At 43.5% G+C, this 22,700-nt stretch overlaps 1 protein-coding gene across 2 annotated transcripts; it reads right to left on the reverse strand.

Moving 5' to 3' along the window:
* Positions 1-853: 853 nt before the first annotated feature.
* On the reverse strand, positions 854-22,013 carry LOC129855362 (cadherin-24-like). Of its 2 annotated transcripts, XM_055922931.1 has the most exons (14): positions 21,728-22,013; positions 14,545-15,402; positions 8,956-9,250; positions 8,714-8,833; positions 8,032-8,199; positions 6,458-6,639; positions 5,461-5,717; positions 5,205-5,341; positions 4,903-5,024; positions 4,427-4,544; positions 3,851-4,159; positions 3,397-3,589; positions 2,840-3,290; positions 854-2,699 (listed from the first exon to the last, which is right to left on the reverse strand). In XM_055922931.1, the coding sequence occupies exons 2-14, from the start codon at positions 15,163-15,165 to the stop codon at positions 1,842-1,844; spliced, it is 3,831 nt and encodes a 1,276-aa protein (XP_055778906.1). In that variant the 5' UTR covers positions 15,166-15,402; positions 21,728-22,013; the 3' UTR covers positions 854-1,841. The 2 variants fall into 2 exon arrangements, with proteins under 2 accessions (XP_055778906.1, XP_055778907.1); XM_055922932.1 differs by lacking the exon at positions 14,545-15,402 and having other exon boundaries at positions 21,728-22,006.
* Between the last annotated feature and the right edge of the window lie 687 nt (positions 22,014-22,700).

Raw genomic sequence — 22,700 nt, forward strand, 5'->3', positions numbered from 1 at the left:
GGCAGCCGATAGGTCTAGAAGGATGAGAGCAGAGGAGAGAGAGTTAGCTTTAGCAGTGCGGAGCGCCTCCGTGATACAGAGAAGAGCAGTCTCAGTTGAGTGACTAGTCTTGAAACCTGACTGATTTGGATCAAGAAGGTCATTCTGAGAGAGATAGCAGGAGAGCTGGCCAAGGACGGCATGTTCAAGAGTTTTGGAGAGAAAAGAAAGAAGGGATACTGGTCTGTAGTTGTTGACATCGGACCATTCTCTCATTGGGCCCTAGACTATTCATTCACAGTTTTCTTTTATTCCTCTTTCTCATTGCCATCTCTGTTCTTCTTGTAAGCCTCGGGTCAATCTCCACACCTCATTTTTCACCCCAAAGAGCTATAGATTGTTTGTCAAATTTCTCAAGTTCAAATCGAATTCTCATTAAGATAGTTGGTTGATTAAGATTTAATTTCCCCTGGTTAGCCTGGTGGGACAAACAAACAGCAGTTTGGCCAAGGCCCCAGGTCTCTGCTAAATTTAGTCATCACACAGTAATCGAAAAATTCTAAAAGCAATTCGTTTTTGCAATAGTAGTACAAATGAGCCATACAGTGTTATCTCAATCTCAATATCTTTTGGGGGAGATATTGATAGGTGGTCATATGAATCATTCTTTAGTTCAATTATGAATAGTAAAGTAAACAGTACGATTGCGTGCGTAAGCTTACCCAATTCCATGTCCGTTTTTAAAGAAAGAGAAGGATTGTGCAGTTCGATGGATTGCAAAGATGAAATGAGTAATAGATCAGTCAATAAACAGGTTTCTAGCTGAACTATCTAGGAAAACTCTCATGTGGGAAATAACGTGGCACAACAGACATCTTCTTTAACACCAACCATTTAATCACTACAAATGATGAAATAATGACAGTGTTTGTCATAAAGGGACACTTTCGTGGTCTGTGTGAAATCCTCCACTCAATAATCACCACATGGCAGAGGATGATATTTACAGTATGCACATAATCATGTCGATATAGTAGGAAACATATTCAACTTTTTACAAGGCTTCTTTCTTCAAAGACGTATTATGTCTAGTCAGTGTGCAAATTGCATAGTGTTTCATAGAACCTATTACTGTGATTATAATTACTGGGACAATACATAGCCTGGGTGTCAAAGTCTATACAATTCTGAAGAGCTACCTCCTGATTGTGACATAATATCATCACCCGAACAGCTTTCATTTGACTGGATGTAATGTGCACAGATTCACCCTTATATATTCACATTAGCTCTATAAGTGTGTGTCTGTGTGTATGCCTACAGTATGCAAGTGTAGAAGTGTGGAATTGGTATGCTTTTTAGAATGAGTTCAATTCAGTTATCCATGTTTAAATGTCGCCTTTGGGAACAACAGTGTTCTAAGTGAAAGTGCACCTAATTAACTATCAAACATTAAATATCACGATTCCCTTTCATTTTTCATGAGGCCTATTTTCCAACAATGCAGCTTTCAGGGCTGGGAATCAATATTTCAGAAAGTGCATTTTTCATAACTTCAGTGTAGAAAGCCTAGGTGCATTATTCATATCCGTTACAAGGAAAGTCTAAAAGTGACATTTTTGATATGCTGTTTAATAAACACAAGGGTGAGTTTATGAGATGTGCTAATGGATCCTCCGGCATGTCTCAGCTGTGCTGCATAGCCAACAAGCAGGAAGTTTAGTCATTGAACAGAACAGAACAGAACAATTTTCTCTCTGAAGTCGTGCATAACACCCCCGTATTGCTTTTAAATTGCATCTGTTGGAGTGTTTCTCTCTCCTTTCCAAACTCCTATTCAGTCTCTTTGATTTGCAGGTTCCCTAAAAATCCCACCTTGAGACCTCTTTCTCTTCATCAACACTCTCTGTTTTGCTCATATCGTTGACATCCAAACCCTGGCTTCTATCTTCTGCCCGTGTCGTCTCCTCCACTGAACTTCTCTCACACTCCTTTTCTTGTTCTCTCTCTTCGATTATCTTCACTAGCCTATGGAACTTCTGGTCCAACTCGTCTACCGTTTCCCTCCCTCTCTCCTCCTCCCTCTCGCCCTCGCTTTCCAGTGAGCTCAGTGACCCTGCCCGGGAGTCCCCCCCCTCAAACTCATAGGTTTGCAGTGAGTCGTAGGGTGGCTGGGATAGGTCAGTCACCTGGTCCAAACGGTGCTTCAGGAAGTCCTCCATCCTCAAAGGCAGGGAGGGGTTACAGTTAGCCCCACCCTTTTCCCCTGCCCTGTTAGACACCAGTCCCCGTGCACAGCCCCACCCCCTGCCGTATCCCAGCATGCCTCCAGAGAGGCTCCTACCAAGCGCGTACATGTTCAGGAATTCTGCACTGCCTGGATACAAAGTAGTCCCGGTCACAGGTATCCCTCCACTGCCCTGGTTTAGTGAACCCACAATGCTGTATGTTGACTCCCCCAGTGTTTTAGTGTGGGTGTCACCAACAGTGTCTTCATTCTTCTCTGAGCTGGGGAGAGTAGAGGAATCTGTGTCTGTGTCATCTACTGCAGAGCTGGAAGCTCCAGTGGTGGTGGTGGTCTGTGAGGGAGAGGACTCTGTCTTGTTCTCCTGCTGCTCTGAGGAAGAGATGCTACTGCTGTGACTCTGGGAGCACGAGCCATTTGGGACAGAGTAGGTCAGAACCAGTGCTTCATCTGTCAGTACAGACTCAGGCTGTGTCTGGGGAGGAAATACACAATGATTTTATGAGGAATTATAAATACTTTAATAGGAAAAATGGTCAGAGATTGACCAAAATCTCTGAGGGAGATAATAACAACATTATAAACACCCATTATATGTGAAAGTTAATATCTGACCCTGATTGGTCCCTGGTCCGGATGCAGCTGCTGTTGCTGGTTGTCAGTGTTGGTCTCCCTGCCTCCCTCTCTCTCTGTGGGTCTGCTGTCAGCCATCATGCTCTCTGGTCCTTCTCTGCTGGGGAACCGTGGCTCAGCAGGATTGAGATGAACCGCTCCAGACTCTAGCAGATCAAATGAGCCCTGGTTCTGGATGACTAGGGAATTATTAACGTTACCCATCTGATGGCCAGGAAGCCCATAGGTTTCCATCAGTTTGGCCAGCTGCAGACCCGACTGGAATGGAGTGCGCCCCTCGGGAAGGTCTCTGAGGACAGGCAGGGTGTGGATGCTGTAGCAGAGGTGTCCGTACACAGGGGTTGAGCCTGGATGCCTGGGGTCCAAAGCAGAGTGTGGGGTCCGGCTCCAGCTGTACGTCCTAGCCCTGGCCTGATTCTGCTGTGTGTACCATCTGGGCAAAGAGATGAGCATAAGGCAGAGGAACACACATGCACGCAAGTACACACACACAGACACATGCCCTCACACACACTACACAAACCAACGTCACAGCTCACATGTTCCTGCTGTCCTGCATGCGCTGTACTCTGTGCATGCTCTGGAGCGCGGTGATGTCAAAGGCAGCAGTGTCTGCTTCCCCTCCCCCTTCGTCATCGTAGGTAATGATGTTCTCCCTCACATCATCCTCCTCAAATGGGGAGTGGGAGTCTCGCTTCTGATGCCGCAGAGACAGAGACAGAGCACAGACCACTAGGGAGGCAGGGAGGCAGGGAGGGGGAGTGGGAGAGAGAGAGAGAGAGAGAGAGAGAGAGAGAGAGAGAGGGAGAGAGAGAGAGAGGGGTACATGATGGTAAATACCACACACTGCTGTCCATTTCATGGGATACAGATCTTCAGATAGAAGGACAGACAATGAATAGACAGACAGACATACAGTATAGTGCAAACAGTACAAACAGGCATGTACTATACATTGATTTGACAGTAGTCCTACTACACAGAGAGTCTTACCCAGCAGCGTGGTGACACAGGCCAGCAGGGCCAGCAAGGTGACCATACTGAAGATGAGGGATGGAGAGGCGGAGGGCAGGGGCAGACATACTGTCTGTCTCTCCCAGCCCCTGTCCCTCTGCCTGCCCCTCTCCTCGGCCTGCATGCCTCCTCTCAGACATGGACACACGGTGACGGTGACCGTCCCGGTGTTGGTGAGGCCGGACGCCCCATCCCGCAGCACGATGGGCACGTACAGGGTGAGGAGGGAGGAGGAGAAGCCAGCGAGGGGCTGCAGGGCCGACTGGAGCACCAGTCTCGCTGTGGCACCTGGGGTTAAATAAGACAGTAACACCAGAAACACAAGCCAGTCGTCAGGTCACTGGTACAGGAATGGCATTCTCCAGTTGCACTATGTCAGTCCTAAAATTAATATTTGAAGTTCGACAGGCTTATATACTATGAGATGTAGGCACACTGTCATCAAGCATGTCAAAAAAATGATCCCGTTGCAGAATTTCGGATTTGACATGCATTAGGCAGAGGGCTGAGGAGGGTGACAATTTGACACAGAGGTTGAATATTGCTCGAGGGCACCTCCACTCTCCCTGATGGTGAGGTTTAGAGCAGAACTGGACTCTGGAGGGATGCTGAAGTGGACTGTGGCGTCCTGTCCTTCCTGGTCCCTATCCACCGCCCGCAGTACCTGAACAACCTGGGAGACAGAGCAGAGAGAGGAGGACTTCTATTGGACCTCACAGTCACAGAACTGAGCCAATGGCATTGGAGAAAAAGAAGTCAGCCAATGGCATTAGAGAAAATGAACTCAGCCAATGGCAGGCTAGAGAAACAGGAAACAGTTATCTGACATCAGGTCCAATTTCATAAAAATGAGACAATAAAAGGAATAGGAAATCTTCAAAGACTTCTAAGGAGAATTGTCCTCTAAAGGTTGGAGTAAAAAAAATGGCATTATGGTTATCAGCATGCGGGGCTATAGATAGATAGACTGATAAAGTGCAGTGTCAGAGTTTACCTACGTTCCGTAGGTAAGTGTTAGCAGCAGCACTGACCTGTCCAGGGGTACTGGAGTCACACACAGACGTTGTGTACTGCCTGTCCAACTCTGGTGCATTATCATTCTGGTCCAGCGTCTCTATGGCAACCACAACTCTGCTCACAAGGTTAGGATTGTCTGGAACAGGAAAGGAGTGCCTGGTGAGTTCTACATCAACTTCATTACAGCTTTTCACAGCTCTCACCCCAGGGCTACAATGAGTGATATGGGGGGAAAACATGACTGTACTAAGCCAGAGTGCGTGTATTTCCTGGGGGCGGCTGAAGCTGAGAGGAGAGAGGGGGGAAGGCCTCATACCTCTCTGTGTGGCGATGACAGTGATATTATGCCACTGCTCGCGCTCCCGGTCCAACTCCATCACCGTGGTGATAAGGCCGCTGTCAGAAGCAATACGGAACAGAGCCTCAGGGTCAGACTGAGGGTCAATAGAGTACCTGAGAGAGTGACGGACGGGGGGGGGGGGGGGGGGGATAGTTTGAGAAAAGATAATGTGAGTGAGTGAAGGACAGATTGACTGACTGACGAACGGACTGACTGGCTGAGTGTAGGCTACCTGATGTTGGAGCTTTGTCCCGTGTCTGGGTCCACAGCAGACACCCGACCCACGCTGCAGACAGGGGGACAGTTCTCAGGCACATCTAGACGGTAACGTGACCGGGAGAAGCGGGGGGGCTCGTCTGCATTGAGGACCATGACCCGTACGGTCGCCCGGTCCTTAAAGGGACCCTTCCGTAGGAACCGTGCGTCCACTACGGGGTTCATAACCTCCACTGAGAATGAGTAGGAACCGCACCTCTCATAGTCGAGCAGCTGAGGAGAGAAATACAGTACCACCAATTAGATTTGACTTATGTCCTTTCCTATAACCAGTTTTATCTACTAATTCTCTCTTTCTCCTTTGCTCAAACACTCTCTCTTTCTTCTTCTTTTCATCATGCCCCTTCCCCAGCCCTGGTTCCATAATTAATTTGCTCCCATGTTGATTCATCATTCCCACATTCTATCTCATACTCTCACCCTCATCTCACACACTTTGTTAAATGGAGCTTGCGATGCCCCGTGTACTTGACACCACACTGAGGAAAACACAGGCTCACAACCTATTTTCTGGTTGGCGATTTCAATTCAACTGCTAGATGAAATCTTTCATTTTTCAAATAGTTGTGCATAAATTCCAGTGTATTTGCATCTCTTTGTCTATTTCCAAGCAAACCAAGGTGAGATATGTTTTGTTTAAGTTAATTACGTTTGTGACATTGCCTGCAATCACACAACAGGATTGCTAGGAAAAATGACTGAGGAAAAACTGTTAAAATACTGTTTCCAGACCAAATATTTCTTTATTCAAAGCATCCTATTATCAGACCTGATTGTTGCTGACTGAAGTCTCTGCAGGCAACACCGTCCTGCTGTTTTCTATGTTTTCACTGAATGAACTTCCTTGTTAGAGTAGCTTGGAGGAGCAATGCTTAGTTTAGCCTCTCATTTTACACCATTGTGGATGTTTTTTGACTTGAGTCTGATTAGGAGCTATGTATCTTATTGCTCACCTTGTTTAACACAATGACAGCCTCTTGGTCTCTTCCGGTGATGTTAAATGTGTCCCCCTCCTCTCCGTCCAGGATGGTATATTCCAGCATGGCGTTCTCTCCCAGATCAGCATCTGTGGCCGAGAGGCGACCCACCTCCACTCCTGGTGCTGCCAGCTCAGAGATAGAGAATGACCAGGCACCTAAAGAGAGAGAGAGAGCAAAAGAGAGAGAGAGAGAGAGCGAGAGAAAGAGGGAGAGAACGAGAGAGCGAAAGCGAGAGAGAGCGAGAGAAAGAGAGAGACCACACAGATGAGTGACATGGCATAGACATACCATTTAGATCCTAAAATGAGAGTAGGCATTCCAGTAGTCCTCAGGGAAAATGTTTACAGTAATGATGAAAACCAAAAGACAAACTTCTCTTTGAGTGTCCTGTATCCAAGGAAACGGCAGCCAAAGTGCAGTAGTCTGTGACAGCAGGGTTTGGCAGTTCCCTGGCTCTCAACGATGAGTCTGTCTGTCTCTCTTTGATTCTACACAGTGAGTGACTAACTGTAGTATTCCTACCATGGTCTCCCTCTAAACAGTATGGAAAGGACACACTTTCATCTAATGACACTTGTTAATAATTCAAAGCTTTGCGAATTCAACACACACGTCTCTATCTCCACAGATGAAACAAATAAGTTTGTTTAGACTCACTCCGCATTAGTGTCAGATAGAGAATCACGAACATGCACACAGTGAGCTACAGTAGGACGACAGCTATAGTGCTTAATAAATACTGTGCATTTGGAATTATGAAATTGCTTGAGAGAGAGAGCGAGGGAGGGGTGAAGTCAAGAAAGAGAGGAATGGGAGAGTGAGAGAGAGAGAGGGGCATATATTACAGAGGAATGTATTGTATGACTGAGAATGTTATATTCTGCAGTGATTCTACTGTCTGTTGGAGCAGAATTGACTGGATGGCAGATCAAATATGAATAGAATAGAATGCAGAAGCGCTTGGATAAGAAAAGACTTGACCATGATCTCTCCCTGTTTTTCAGGAACAGCTTAGTGTTGAGAAACCTAACAGAGAAATCTCAAAATATTTTATCAACTCAGATTGATGATGGTGATGAAGATGACGGTGAGGAGGAGGAAGAACAGATAAGCAGCTCATTCATGGAATTGATTCATTAGTTTGCCATGAGGAAACACGAGCCATATGCACACATCAAGGAACACTCCATAAAATGGCTTCAAAATCCACTATAAGCACAGCGCTGCTGTGTGACAATCCTGGCAGAGAAGATCCTAAAGGTGCTCTTAGTAGCAGCGAGAGATCAGTGCACCATCACAAGTGCCACATTGCAAGGCATTTCATCACAAACATACACACACACAATCAGACAAGCACACACGCAAAATCAAACACACAAAATCACACACACGCAGACACACACAGAAACACACACACACAGAGAGAGAGAGAGAGAATACAGAAATATGTCCTAAGAATGTTTCAACTGGAGTTATAGAAGTTGAAAGCTATAACCGCAATAGCATGACAATTGCCAATAACAAAACCGTAACTGTAATGTTCTCACTCTTTCTGAAGTGAGGGGGGTTGTCGTTGACGTCACTCAGCCTCACAGTGACTGTGGTCGTCCCTGACATCCCCCCCAGGTGCCCCCCCATGTCTTTGGCCTCCAGGACGACCAGATAGGTGTCCTGACTCTCCCTGTCCATGTCAGTTACAGCAGTACGCAGGACACCTGGCAGAGAGGACGATGAGAGGACAGTAAATAAGCACATGATGCATTACATTACATCACAGCTGAAGGGACAAGCAGACCTAAATGCTGTAGTGGGATGAGTCACCTGCTTTAATGTCACATATAGCTATGTCACAAGCCTTTATGTCAGGGGTAGGCGACAAGATTCAACCCCGGGCTGTTTTTGTCAGAGCGGATGTTCGGGGGAGCCAGAACATAATTATAATATTTTTAGACTACAAATTGAACACAACTAAGCCCAAAAGGAGATTGTATTTAAATTAAGACATGATTACATATCTCTATTTTTTATTAGAACAAATTTTGGACCGCGGGCTACCTGTTGCTGACCCCTGCTTTTTGTAGAGTACACAGAATACATCAGACCACAGAAGTTACACCATATAATATCTTTACAAATCAAAGGGTCATACTGTAGTGTCAGTTCATCAGCATGGCTACCATATGGTTAACATGTAGCTTGATAAGAGTCTGCATTGTAGGCCCACCAGACCTGTCTGAGGATCCACAGAGAAATACCGCTGGCCCTGGGTCACAGCATACACCAGCCTGGCACTGTTACCATACGTAGGATCGTCTGCATCCGTGGCTGTCACCTGGATTATGGATGTACCTGTTAGAGAGAGATGGATTGGTGAGACTTCAGGAATGACTAATAAGCCCTTGAGGCAGCTTGTCTAGACTGTAATGTAAATCACAGATCAAGACCGAAGCCCTGTCTGTCACATGTAATACCTATATTGGCCATCTCGGGCACAGTGGTGCTGTATGGCTCATTCTGGAAGACAGGTGGGTTGTCATTGATGTCCTGCACTCTGATGATGAACATGGACGAGGGTTCGAGGGCGTGGCCCGTCTGGCGGTCGGTTACTGTGGCGATGAGGCGGTACTGGTCCTTCTCTTCTCGGTCCAGGGACTTGGTGACGTGGATGTTGCCCGTGTTCCCATCGATGACAAACACAGACCCCACCCCCTCTCCTTCTAAGATGTACTTGGTACGCCCATCACCTCGGTCCATATCTGTGTGCAGCTGCAGGAGATATATGTGTATAGAGAGAGAAATATAAAGTCATAAAATATCTATGGATTCTGCATTGAGCCTTGCCTAATGAGTGGCTTTAGTTTTCTATGATCTTTTCTCTAAAAAGAGGGTTTACAGTTGAACTTATGCTTTGTTGTTTGACATTTTGTGTCCAAGCCACCACTGACTCAGAAAACGCATCCCTCATTAGCATAATTGATCATCTACCTAAACAATAGTTTGTGAAATTGGCGGTTGAATCAAGTCCAAGATGTGGTGTTCAGTCAGTGTGAATTGAATGGCACCAGGTGTGAAGGGGACAGAGGGGACCAGAATGTGTACTGATGCGTACAGCTAATTAACTCATTGGACCAAATAGGCCACCGGGGGATTGTTAGGGGGTGAGAGCACATGACTGTGGACAGTGGCCCCCAAATGTCGCTCTGTCTGTCTTCTGTTCTGTCCATCTGTCTGTTTTCGTTCCCTCTCTGAATCCATCTGTTTGCCTGTCTATGTATCTCTACCTTTGTCTTTCTGTCACCCTCGCTCTCTCTCAATTCAATTCAAGGTGCATTATTGGCATGGGAAATGAGTTTACATTGCCAAAGCAAGTGGCAATAGACAATAAACAAAAGTGAAATAAAAAATAAAAAATGAACATTTCAAAATGTCATATTATGTCTATATACAGTGTTGTAACGATATGCAAATAGTTAAAGTACAAAAGGGAAAATAAATAAACATAAATATGGGTTGTATTTACAATGGTGTTTGTTCTTCACTGGTTGCCCTTTTCTTGTGGCAACAGGTCACAAATATTGCTGCTGTGATGGCACACTGTGGTATTTCACCCAATATATTTTGGAGTTCATCAAATTTGGATATGTTTTCGAATTCTTTGTGGGTCTGTGTAATCTGAGGGAAATATGTGTCTCTAATATGGTCATACATTTGGCAGGAGGTTAGGAAGTGCAGCTCCGTTTACACTTTTGTGGGCAGTGTGCACATAGCCTGTCTTCTCTTGAGAGCCAGGTCTGCCTATGGCGGCCTTTCTCAATAGCAAGGCTATGCTCACTGAGTCTGTACATAGTCAAAGCTTTTTAATTTTGGGTCAGTCACAGTGGTCAGGTATTCTGCCACTGTGTATTCTCTGTTTAGGGCAAAATAGCATTATAGTTTGCTCATTTTTTTTGTAAATTATTTCCAATGTGTCAAGTAATTATCTTTTTGTTTCTCATGATTTGTTTGAGTCTAATTGTGTTGCTGTCCTGGGGCTCTGTGAGGTCTGTTTGTGTTTGTGAACAGAGCCCCAGGAATAGCCTGCTTAGGGGGCACTTCTCTAGGTTCATCTCTCTGTAGGTGACGGCTTTGTTATGGAAGGTTTGGGAATCGCTTCCTTTTAGGTGGTTGTAGAATTGAATGGCTCTTTTCTGGATTTGATAATTAGCGGGTATCAGATTAATTCTGCTCTGCATGGTCTCATTTTGATGTTTGTCCCATTTAGTGAATTCTTGGTTGGTGAGCAGACCCCAGACCTCACAACCATAAAGGGCAATGAGTTCTATAACTGATTCAAGTATTTTTTGCCAGATCCTAATTGGTATGTCAAATTTTATGTTCCTTTTGATGGCATAGAAGGCCCTTCTTGCCTTGTCTCTCAGACGTTCACAGCTTTGTGGAAGTTACCTATGATGCTGATGTTTAGGCCGAGGTATGTAGGGTTTTTTGTGTGCTCTAGGGCAACGGTGTCTAGATGGAATTAGTTTTGTGGTCCTGGCGACTTGACCTTTTTTGGAACACTATTATTTTTGTCATCACTGAAGATCTAGGTGCAGAAGATCTAGGTGCTGCTGTAGGCCCTCCTTGGTTGGGGACAGAAGCACCAGATCATCAGCAAACAGTAGACCTTTGACTTCATATTCTAGTTGGGTGAAGCCGGGTGCTCTCGCCAATTCGTTGATATATATGTTGAAGAGGGTGGTGCTTAAGCTGCATCCCTGTCTCACCCCAAGGCCTTGTGGAAAGAAATGTGTGTTTTTTGATAATTTTAAACTTGTTGTTTGTGTACATGGATTATATAATGTCATATGTTTTTCCCCCAACACCACTTTTCATCAATATATATTGCAGACCCTAATGCCAAATTGTGTCAAAACGTTTTTGAAATCAAAGCATGAGAAGACTTTGCCTTTGTTTTGGTTTGTCTGTTTGTCAATTAGGGTGTACAGGGTGGCAGACGTGGTCTGTCATAAGGTATTTTGGTAAAAAGCCAATTTGACATTTGCTCAGTACATTGTTTTCACTGTGGAAATGCATGAGTCTGCTGTTAATGATAACGCAAGGTTGCTGTTGACGCATATTATTGTTATTCTTATCTCGCAGTTTGTTGGGGGGGGGGGGCATTTTTCTTAAAACTGCATTGTTGGTTAAGGGCTTGTAAGTAAGCATTTCACTGTACACCTGTTGTATTCGGCGCAAATTTGATTTGATTTGATATCCCACAGTAGATATTGGGGTAAAATGTGTCTCTCTCTCTCTGAGAACATACCTCTGACAGTCCATCTGCCCATCTGTTTCTCTCTTTCTGTCTGTCTACCTGTCTCTGTTTGTCTGCCCATTTTACTTTGCAGTGAAGAGTGCTAGCTTGTTCAGTATTTAATAGCAGTAGGGGGATATTACAGGGAGCTTGGTGGGTAAAAGGCCAGACACACAGAAATAGAAAGCTAAAGAGATTACTCAGCCTTCATCACACAAGGAAGGCTTTCTGACCAGGAACCTTCACATCTCTCTCCCCTTAAGGCACATCTACACATGCTCATAATCCACTAGGCTTACTCACATCACATCCTTTCCTCCCCTCCGCTGCGACCCTCCATCTTAGACCAACACAACCTCTGTCTAATGAACCACAACCGATTCTTTTAACTATAGTAAGTAGCATGGGTTGTTTGATATTGGCTGAGCAATATTACTGTAGATTTTCACATCAATTAAGGTCTGTATATATACTGTAGGTTCTTTCATATGAAAACAGCTTTGTGGTCTCTGTGGTTATTATTTTTTTCACATGAGAATTACGTACAAGCCAAGCCATGGGCAAGGAAAATTGTTAATATTATTATGTGACATAAGCCTGGAGAGAGCAAGCATAAGAAAGTATTACGGCCCTAGGCCTTTAATCACATAGATGTGCATTTCTTCTACCCAAGAATACCAAAATGGTGCATAAAAACATTGGTATACATGTCAACTGTAATTCATAAACCCCGGGTGTATACAGCCAAGTGTGTCTGTGTGCAACTGTGTGTGTCAGAGAGAGCGAGTCAGTGTGTGTATGTGTGTAGTTGAGCGTGCAGTTAGGGATTAAAGAAACACATGATAACACAGTAAAAAAATGCTATATATTCATCCTCCTTAAATCTGCTTTGATTCGGATCCCATACATCACCACGAGAGACATCTTTGTCAGTCTCCTTCCCTATCTTACTCTCCTAACATCCTTCCCTCCTAGCCCCCACCCTGTCTCTCACCAACCCCTACACTCCTAGTCTCAATCTAATTGCTAGCTCAGTCCTGCTGTGCATCAGTCGCCATGGCAAAAGAAAATCCTCTGTGGAGTTTAAACTTATCCAATCCATAAAAACATGATTTTTTGTTGTTGAAATGATCTCTGATAGAATTCCCAGACGGCTACTTTCCCCATGCCGTTGTCACTCTCCCCCACTCTCTTTCATCTCAATGTTCTCTTCTCCTTGCTCTTACAGTGTGGCAGGGATCTTCAGTCTATCTTCACCTTGCTGATTTTCTCTCCCAGTAAAATTCTCATTCATTGCCATGATGTACTGTATCTTACCCCCCCGCTCACCGATTTTAGCAATGTCTTTCAAACGGCATAGCACATACACTCTATACATGTATGTGAATCTGGGCATTGATGTATGTATGATCTTATCAAACTCATAGCCCTAACAAGCTGGAACATGTTTGACATAACATCCAAACAGCATCCTAGCCATCTCAAGCCCTGAATCAGACTTGCACACTTACTACAACAACAACAAGAAAGAGTATATTATTTCTCCACCGACCGCACTGACATCCCTCCCTGACTGTTTCAATAACAGACAGAGAGGAAGATGAAACATTTACGAGGTGAACACAGTGTTGGTTGGGGAGGCTCCAAACTGGGGTGTCACGATAAAGTATGCTGCCTCTGCTACTGTGAGTTGGCAGAGTTCCCTGTAAGCGTCACAGCTAATATAATCCACACACACACACACTAAAGCTGCCAACAGATGCATTAGCAGCCCAACACTTTGCCTGTGAAGTGCTACAAGTAACTTCCACAGATCTAGATGGTTCAGGTGTGTTCTGATTTAAAACCCCTCCAATCATCTCATCATCACACCGTCTGAACACTGATTTCCTGTCAGCTCTGCGGTGTTGTTGGTGTGGTGCGACCTACCCTACTTATTGGCTAACCCTAATGATTTAAAAAAAAGAATGTTTATTTCACCTTTATTTAACCAGGTAGGCTAGTTGAGAACAAGTTCTCATTTGCAACTGCGACCTGGCCAAGATAAAGTATTGCAATTCGACACATACAACAACACAGAGTTACACATGGAATAAACAAAACATACAGTCAATAATAAATAATAAAAATTAGTCTAAAGTATGTAAAGTAAAGTATGTCAACTGACTAGTAGTGTACTGAAGTGGTTCCCAAACTGTGGGGTGTGCGAAGGACCACCCCGCCCACTTACTCCTGGAAGTTGTAATAGTAGAATGCACAAGGTGCTATTTCCAAATTGGGTAGTGCATCATCAGTTTTCCTCGTCAGGTCAGTCATTGCAGACCTTAGAGAGATCATTTCCAGATCAACTAGCCCGTGTCAGCTAAACGTTTTATAGCTCGGTTTTTTAGCCCATAGTTTTTGTTGTAATGTTTGGGTCAATCAAACATCACATGAACACACATACATTAATTTAAGACATGGCAAAATGTGTAGAATTGTAGGAAATAAGCTTTAAATCTGCAAAATTGTCTCTCTGCCAACAAGAGGGGTGTGAACAGTGTGTGTCATAAACAGTGTTTGTGCCTATAGAAAGAGATGTGGGGGGCGCGGAATGTTCACCATGAATGCTAGAAGGGGGGCTTTAGTGAAAAAGTTTGGGAACCCCTGGTGCACTATATCCTCAGGCTGTTGTTCTAGGAATTTACCAAAGATACATTTATGGATATTTCTGATAGCACTGAAATCATACTGTACTTTAATGACATTGGTTGTGATGAGGTCTTACCCGTCCGATGAGCACTGGCTCTGGTCCTCTGTACTCCTCAATGACAAAGAACTGGTTCCACTGCCAGCTCCGCTTACGACGAGAGTGAGGCCCCACCCCTATTAGAGTTAACCCAGCCCCCCGAGAGACTAAGCCCCGCCCAGAGATACTCTCTGGGAGAACTCTGGACTCTGGATGCGAGACAGTCTGGAGCTTCACATGATGTTTGGGGTCTCCATTGGCCTCTGCCTCCATGGACTGCTGGGCCTCAAGTGACTGAGTGTGAACATTATCCCCATTATCCACATGGTCACTCTTGGATGTAATTACATTCCATATCTTTCCGGGAGTCAAAGTGGTTTGAAGGGTAAAGTCTGGAGTTTGAGTTGATATCTGTACTATTTCATCCATGCCATTCTTTTCTTTGTCTGTTAATCCAGGAGTCAGTGGGATGTGGGATGTCATAAGAACCTCAGCATTCTGACCATGATTCACCAGAGAGTATTCTGCAGCCCTCAGTTCAATTAGGTCTTCCTGGCTGTTCTGAGCTGTAATCGGTAAACTAACAGTTAGTGAACTACATCCTCGCTGCTCCTCCCACATACAAACCAAAACAAGAAGAAGCACCGTTGGGATGGTCATAGTGGAGGTGGTGTGTTAGTCAACTCGTTTAAAAAAAATATATATATATTCAGAGATTATTTTATCCTCTCCTTGGATTCTGTTCATCTTCTCCCCACATTGTGATTTCCTTTGCTATCCGCAGGGTCAGTCTTGATTCTGGTTTACTTTTCACTCTCACACTAACTCATTCCCGTTCTGCTGTACACATGAGGCAGGACTCCCTCCCGAGGCCGCAGCAGAGCGGAGCTGGATTACCTGAGTAGAGAGATAATTAGAGTAATCTCAGCTGTTTTAATTAAAAGGAGAGCAAACAGCTCCGAGGTGCAGGAGGCATGAAGACATGCAGAGATGTTGACACTATTCTCATTAACTCCTCGAGACCTGAGGAGAACTGGCTGCCATTTTACAACTCCACATTGTGGGGAATATATTGCAATAGTCTGTACTGTGTTTTTGCATCCAGTCTATGTGGAGATTTGTCCATCGTTTAGTGTTTAGTGAATTGCAGGATTAGACACCACAGTCATCAGCTTATAGAAAACCAGAGGCTATGTTCAGTCTGTTGTAAAATTGCAGCATATAAATACCTATTATCTATTTATAACATAATAAAACATTACAAGGGCTCATAGATGCTCGTAACTAGTAACAAAGCATTACATATTTTGGTTTAAAGCGTCACTGAATACTTTGTGACAGAATGGGGCATAGTGTAATGAGACTATTGTGTTAGGTTATGAGCTCATTATAATGCATGTAAAGGAGATCTGTCTCTGGAAGCTGAGTTTGGACCTGAAGGGCAGAGGGTGGGGCACAGCTCCACTACTTTACTGTGTCAGACACAATTGCCAGTCCATCAGATGATTGATGTCGTCCTAAAGATGGCCTCCTCATGCCTCAATGCCAAGTAGTGGAAGAAGTCCCCCTTCAAAGATTAATTGGACTCATACATATTTTAATCAATTTCTGTCATCATTTCCCAAAAGTTTAACGATCCGAGTTTCGTTAGTATTAGAGTCAGACCCCGGCCATCGATCTTCCAGGCTTTGTGAAATGAAGGCTGTCACCAACTTAAGACTGAAAATGTGTAATCTCTCTCTCTCTCTCTCTCTCTCTCTCTCTCTCTCTCTCGCTCTCTCTCTCTCGCTCTCTCTCGCTCTCTACACTCATATACAATGGTACATATTTATTTCTGTCTATAAGAACAGAATGGCTGCCAACCTACAATCCCTGACTTGGCATGCCCAAATCCCATGTTTATATTGAAAAGCCTTATCTGAGCTCCATTTTACTGTGTAATTAAAACATCTGCAATTGTATTACAAAACCCATTCATTTAGATGCACATGAGGGCCTAAGTTAAAACACTATTAACCCAAAATGACTGTGTAATATTTATCAGAATGTTTAATTTATTAAATGTTTTTATGTTTACGACAGGAACAGAATACTCATTCATTCCCATTCAGCAATTGCCCTAGTTTCTTAATGCTTGATAACAAAGAACTAATTTGAGCTATATATTCGACTTTGTTCTACCCCTCCCTTCCACATGAATTCTTTCACCGAGGAGAAAAATTAACTGTTTAAAAGGACTAATGCTCTTTTTTTGTATTTTGCACACATTAATGCCACTTCATCAATATTAATGCCAGATGTGCACTCAGTCTCTCTGAGCCGATATGTCTGTTCCCTCATCTTTAAACCATCCCATATACTGTATCTCCACTAACACTTTTACAGCCATTCCCTTTCTTCTGTATAATGCTGCATCTTTGAATCCATTAATACTACTTCCTGGCCCATTTTAAAACAGGTAGTTTGAGTGTTGTTCATATTGCTCTCATGTCTACTGCTCCACAATTACAGAAAAAACATGTCATTTCATATTATTTTTCAGCATTTGAGATGTAAGTGTTAGTGAGAAGCATGTGTGAGGGGATAGCTGGAGAGAGATAGAGCGATAGAGATAGATAGGCAATGAAAGACTGAGGGTGAATTTACTGTTGCTGGCTCGGAGGGGGATGATGAGTGTCACACAGGCCTAAATTGCAAATCGCTGTTTCAGTCTCACTTCACTCTGTGTCTCGCTTCACTGCAAGAAAGCTGTTTCATTTTTATTAAAAATAGACTGTGCATGTCAAGCCTTTACATATATATAGAGAGAGGAGGGGGGGTAGAGGGAGAGAGAGAGATACAGAGAGGGGGGAGGAGTGGGATGGAGGGAGGGAGAGGGGGAAAGAGAGGGAGTGAGGGGGAGATAGAGGAAGAAGAGAAGAGAGAGGGGGGTATGTGATGAAGGGAGAGCTTGGCTGGCTTAAGCAACGAAGACAGGCAAAGAGATTCTGCTCCACTCGTGCATCTCCCTGACATTCTCTTCTTCCTTCCATTCATCTTAATGTTTTAAGACTGCTCTGCCTCTCTCTCTCGACCACCTTCTCTCTTTCTCTCTCGGTGTGTAGACAGTCCTCCCATTCTGTCCAAACCAAACTGATGAGAGGCCTCACTGTGACTGTACTCAGCACATCACTCATCTTGCTATTGTCAACATCTGACATTCAGACAGTCAGTCAAAGCCTCAGTGGTATGACAACCTCCCAATCTAAGTGCTGTGTTGTGGCAGACGCGTGCTCGCTCTAACAATGTGTTAGCATTTATGACTCAGCTGTACATTCACTTGACAAATTAATGAGTTCCACAAATACTATATCTATACTGGCTGTGTGTGTGTGTGTGTGTGTGTGTGTGTGTGTGTGTGTGTGTGTGTGTGTGTGTGTGTGTGTGTGTGTGTGTGTGTGTGTGTGTGTGTGTGTGTGTGTGTGTGTGTGTATTATGTGCTGAGTGGAAATGGCTGATAATGATCTTCTCTTCTCCTTTTTGATGTCCAAAGTCAAAGTGTTGTTGACGTGCAAATTTGGTACATGGTGTCTTATTCCAACGGTCTGTTATTTCTCTCCCTACTTCCTCTCCTCTTGTGTCACACACACACACACACACACACACACACACACACACACACACACACACACACACACACACACACACACACACACACACACACACACACACACACACACACACACACACACACACTCTTCAAAGCTGTTCATTAGCATACTGTAGATAGGCCTACACTGAACAGCCTGGAGCACAACCTTGTCTTGTTAGAGAATTCTGGAGCTGTGACCCCTCTGACGCATGTTAATGTGATTTACACACTTGGTCTAACTATAATAATGAATGCAACGCTAACAATTCCGAGCAACTGGCGACGCGGCGGCAAGCTCATCATTTTCATTAGGCGAGCGCAAATCCGTGCGGAACCAGTGCGTTCTGCAGGTGAGCTTTTTTTTGCGCGCGCTCCACAACGCACGAGTCCAGGAAGGACAACAAGCTCTCACAGGCTCAAGTTAAAATTAGACGTTCATCCATGTTTTTCAAACGTTTAATTTCGAAGTTGTTCCAAACCTCAAATGTCCAAGTATTTAAGGTTAAGTTTAGCCATTAACTTCAACATCTTAAGGTTAGGCATTAACTCTGAATGGTTAAGGTAAGGGTTAAGGTTTGGGATAGGCTTATAACCAAAATCTCTTGGACCAGAGGCAGATGCTTACGCCCATCCACAACACCCTCACTGTTGGCCTTCGTGGCCGGTTTCCACTTCATCTGAAGATGTCCTCAGACATGGCTGGACATCTATACTAAGCAAAAATATAAAACGCAACATGCAACAATTTCTAAGATTTTGCTAAGTTACATTTAGGGCTGTTACAGTGTTCATATAACCGCCACACTGGCAGTCACGAGTCATGACCACAGTCAAATTCCATGAGACCGTTTAGTCACGGAAACTAGGCGGTACCTGGTAGTCATTAGTAGCCTACCAAACTTGCTAACTGACAGTCGCTAATGGTCTTGTACTCAGCGCTCTCAACGCAAATGCAATCAAAAATCAAATCAAACACTTCATGAGAGCCCTGGCATTCAGAGCTTGAGTGGAATAGGATCACCTGTTGCTCAGTGAGAGACAGCTCCTCATAGCTGGTTGATGCATGGAATGAAATAAGTGTTCCTATACGCTCATGTTGCGCAACATTTCTATAGGCTATGCTATGCAATTTCATGAGAAAGAGTTTTGATGGCCTCTATTAAAAAGAGGATCCAATCAGATTTCTATACACTAGGCCTATTATATTTATTTATCATCTTTCCTAATATTAAGCACATTGTTTCACTTTACAACCGGATTAGCCTACCTGGCTGGCATGAAAATTAACCATGGGAAAAGCGTCCTCCATTCGCTATTCAAGTGCATACGGATTACAATGCTTTTTTCCCCCCTGCACCTGTTCCAACAGATAATGGCCCATTCTAAATCCAAACTAATTTCACACATATTTTATTTAGTGTATGTACAGACTAGATTCAATTGAGAATAGTCTGATTGGAGTGAGAATACTATCACTTGTGAATGATGCCCAGAATGTGCAGCCTGTGCAAGAAACAGAGCAGAGCGCATGCCTTTCATGCAACTTTTTATAAAATTATTATTATGTATTAGAAAATCTAAACATATAGCCTAACGCTTGTATCACAACTAAAGTTGCATAAATAACTCTAAATTAAGCATATAGGAGGACCTGTTTCTTTATTAACCACTCAACACAGAATAGCCGCATGTGTCACTCCTTCAAAAATCGTTTGGGGAAACTATCCTTTCTATTTTATTCAGCTATGTTCCATTTTATTGTTCTCACTATAAAACAATATAAAATAATGCCACGGGAATTATAAGCAATTCTTTCCTGCTAAATGAACTAGTGTAGCCCACAGCTATATGGCATTGCCAGATTAGGGCCTAACATAATGACAACTCAGAATATGCTATTCTGTTCTTCTGAAATAGGTTACATTTTCTTCATATCATTTTGTTTCTTTAGACCGGCCTAAAATAAATCATTGATGTATTGTGATGGTGTAGGCTATATTAAGTGTATTTATTAGACTTTTTAAAATGTAGACGCTCCATAGGTGTGCATCAATGGCTTGTAGGCTATTTCTTGGAAGCCGGAGATGCCAAATGTGTTTGTTAATAAACAGTCAAATACCGTGAGATCGGCAGTTATTTGCATGACAATCACCGCCTGACAAAATGTCATGACCGCCACAGCCCTAGTTACAGTTCATATAGGGAAATCAGTCAATTTAAATAAATAAATTAGGCCCTAATCTATGGATTTCGCATGACTGGGCAGGGGCGCAGGCATCGGTGGGCCTGGGAGGGCATAAGCCCACCAACTTGGGAAGCCAGGGCCATCCAATCAGAATGAGTTTTCCCCATAAAAAGGGCTTCATTACAGACAGAAATACTCCTCAGCTCCTCAGACAATCCCGCAGGTGAAGAAGCTGGACGTGGAGGTCCTGGGCTGGCTTGGTTATACGTGGTCTGCGGTTGTGAGGCCAGTTGGACGTACTGCCAAATTCTTTAAAACGCTGTTGGAGGTGGCTTATGTTAGAGAAATAAACATTTAATTCTCTGGCAACAGCTCTGGTGGACATTCCTGCAGTCATCATGACAATTGCACACTCCCTCAAAACTTGAGACATCTGTGGCATTGTGTTGTGTGACAGAACTGCACATTTGAGTGGCCTTTTGTCTCCAGCACAAGGTGCACTTGTGTAATGATCACGCTGTTTAATCAACTTCTTGATATGCCACACCTGTCAGATGGATGGATTGATTATCTTGACAAAGGCTAAAATGCTCACGTACAGGGATGTAAACAAATTTGTTCACAATATTTGAGAGAAATAAGCTTTTTGTGTGTATGGAACATTTCTGGGATCTTTTATTTCAGCTCATGAAACATGGGAACCACACTTTACATGTTGCGTTTATATTTTTTTTTCAGCGTAATAGTGACTTGTCTGGGTAGGAAGGGAAGCTGACCAACACATTAAAACAGTCGTTACTAGTTACCACAGCCACAAAGTCATAAAGCCCACCTATTTCTACAATTTATCTTCTTAAAATCTGTTTTTAAACCTAACCACAGTGCTAACCTTATGCCTAACCCTAAGCTTAATTAAGACCAAAAAGCTCTTCTTTTTTTTTTCATTCATGTTTACGATATTTGTGGTTGTGGAAATCCATAGGTACCTTATGTCAAATCTCCGCGCTTAGTTTAGTCAACCAGAACATTCGCAGTTTGGTCCCTTCCAACGGATCTCCTGGATAACTCTGTATTATGTCTACATTATTATGTCTGCTAAAACAGCTAACATCTGAAGACAAACATTCTTATGCACATTGTATTTGACATAGGCGCGCGCGCCACACAATTTTGTCTTTTTGTCAGATTCACCACCATGGAACATGTATCGACATTGGAAGAAACATTTTCTTCGCATGCATAAGACTTTCAACAGCAGCTATAATACATTGAATAACTGATAACCTATTTATTCCGTAAAATGCATCGGCTACAGTGAAAGTAACCTACGAATAAAACCGAATCCCATTATGAAAAAGAAAACGTTTTGTCCCGATGCATTTTTCTCACGCGAATTGCAATCTTACCTTTTAATATAGATATAATTGGGTAGCTCCTTCATCTGCCAGCGATTTAATAAGTGAACGCGCTGAATGAAATACAACTAGATTCCAAAGTGGGAAAGAAGCCGGTCTTCTTCACTGGGTGCCTTTAAGCGCGCGCTCTCACTCTGGTGCTCGTGAGACTGTTCCAGTAAATAACATATCACCCCCCCTCTATCCTCAGACCCCTATCCTTCTCGCGGGGCTGACAGTTTGATTCTCGTTTTGGGGGATATTGTAGACTAGGCTACTATTTTTTCAGTCTTCATGCCACAATGTAATTGTGGGCATGTTTGCTTTGCATCCTGTGAATTGCGTATCCTATTCTTGTACTTTCTCATCCTAACGCCTGTGACCCAGTACATATTATCACTGCAGTCCAGTGGTTGCATGCATCAGCCAAACGTAAACAATGTGGTCTTTTTTTGTTATGGGAAAGTTAAATAGTTTTAGAGCCAGGAAAATAGTCTGTCAGCTTGCAGCCTTGCACTCTTAAATAAGAATGCTCAGCAGTAGTCCTCTCCCTGTCAGTTACTCTTCAATTGTCTCTTTCTTCAATAGCTGTTGAAAGAGTGACAAAGGAATATGCTGAGTTGAGTAAAACTGAATACATATATTAGACCTATACTAATGTGGTAGTAAACCATGACATGTGTACACAGGGGGAAAACTGTTTCAGCAAGTCTGCACAATTTCCCAAGTGCATGGAACCCCTGGTGGCTGTAATTGTTATGTCTGGTATGTGTACTGAACCTTACTTCTCCTGGTACATTAATTCAGCCTTGAAAAGGGAGAGTTGCACTATGGCTGTTTCACTGAACGAAAAATATATACACTACTGTTCAAAAGTTTGGCGTTGCTTAGAAATGTCCTTGTTTTTTAAAGGAAAGCACATTATTTGTCTATTAAAATAACATAAAATTGATCAGAAATACAGTGTAGACATTGTTAACGTTGT

Source organism: Salvelinus fontinalis, chromosome 5, assembly GCF_029448725.1.
Source record: "Salvelinus fontinalis isolate EN_2023a chromosome 5, ASM2944872v1, whole genome shotgun sequence".
NCBI lineage: Eukaryota > Metazoa > Chordata > Actinopteri > Salmoniformes > Salmonidae > Salvelinus > Salvelinus fontinalis.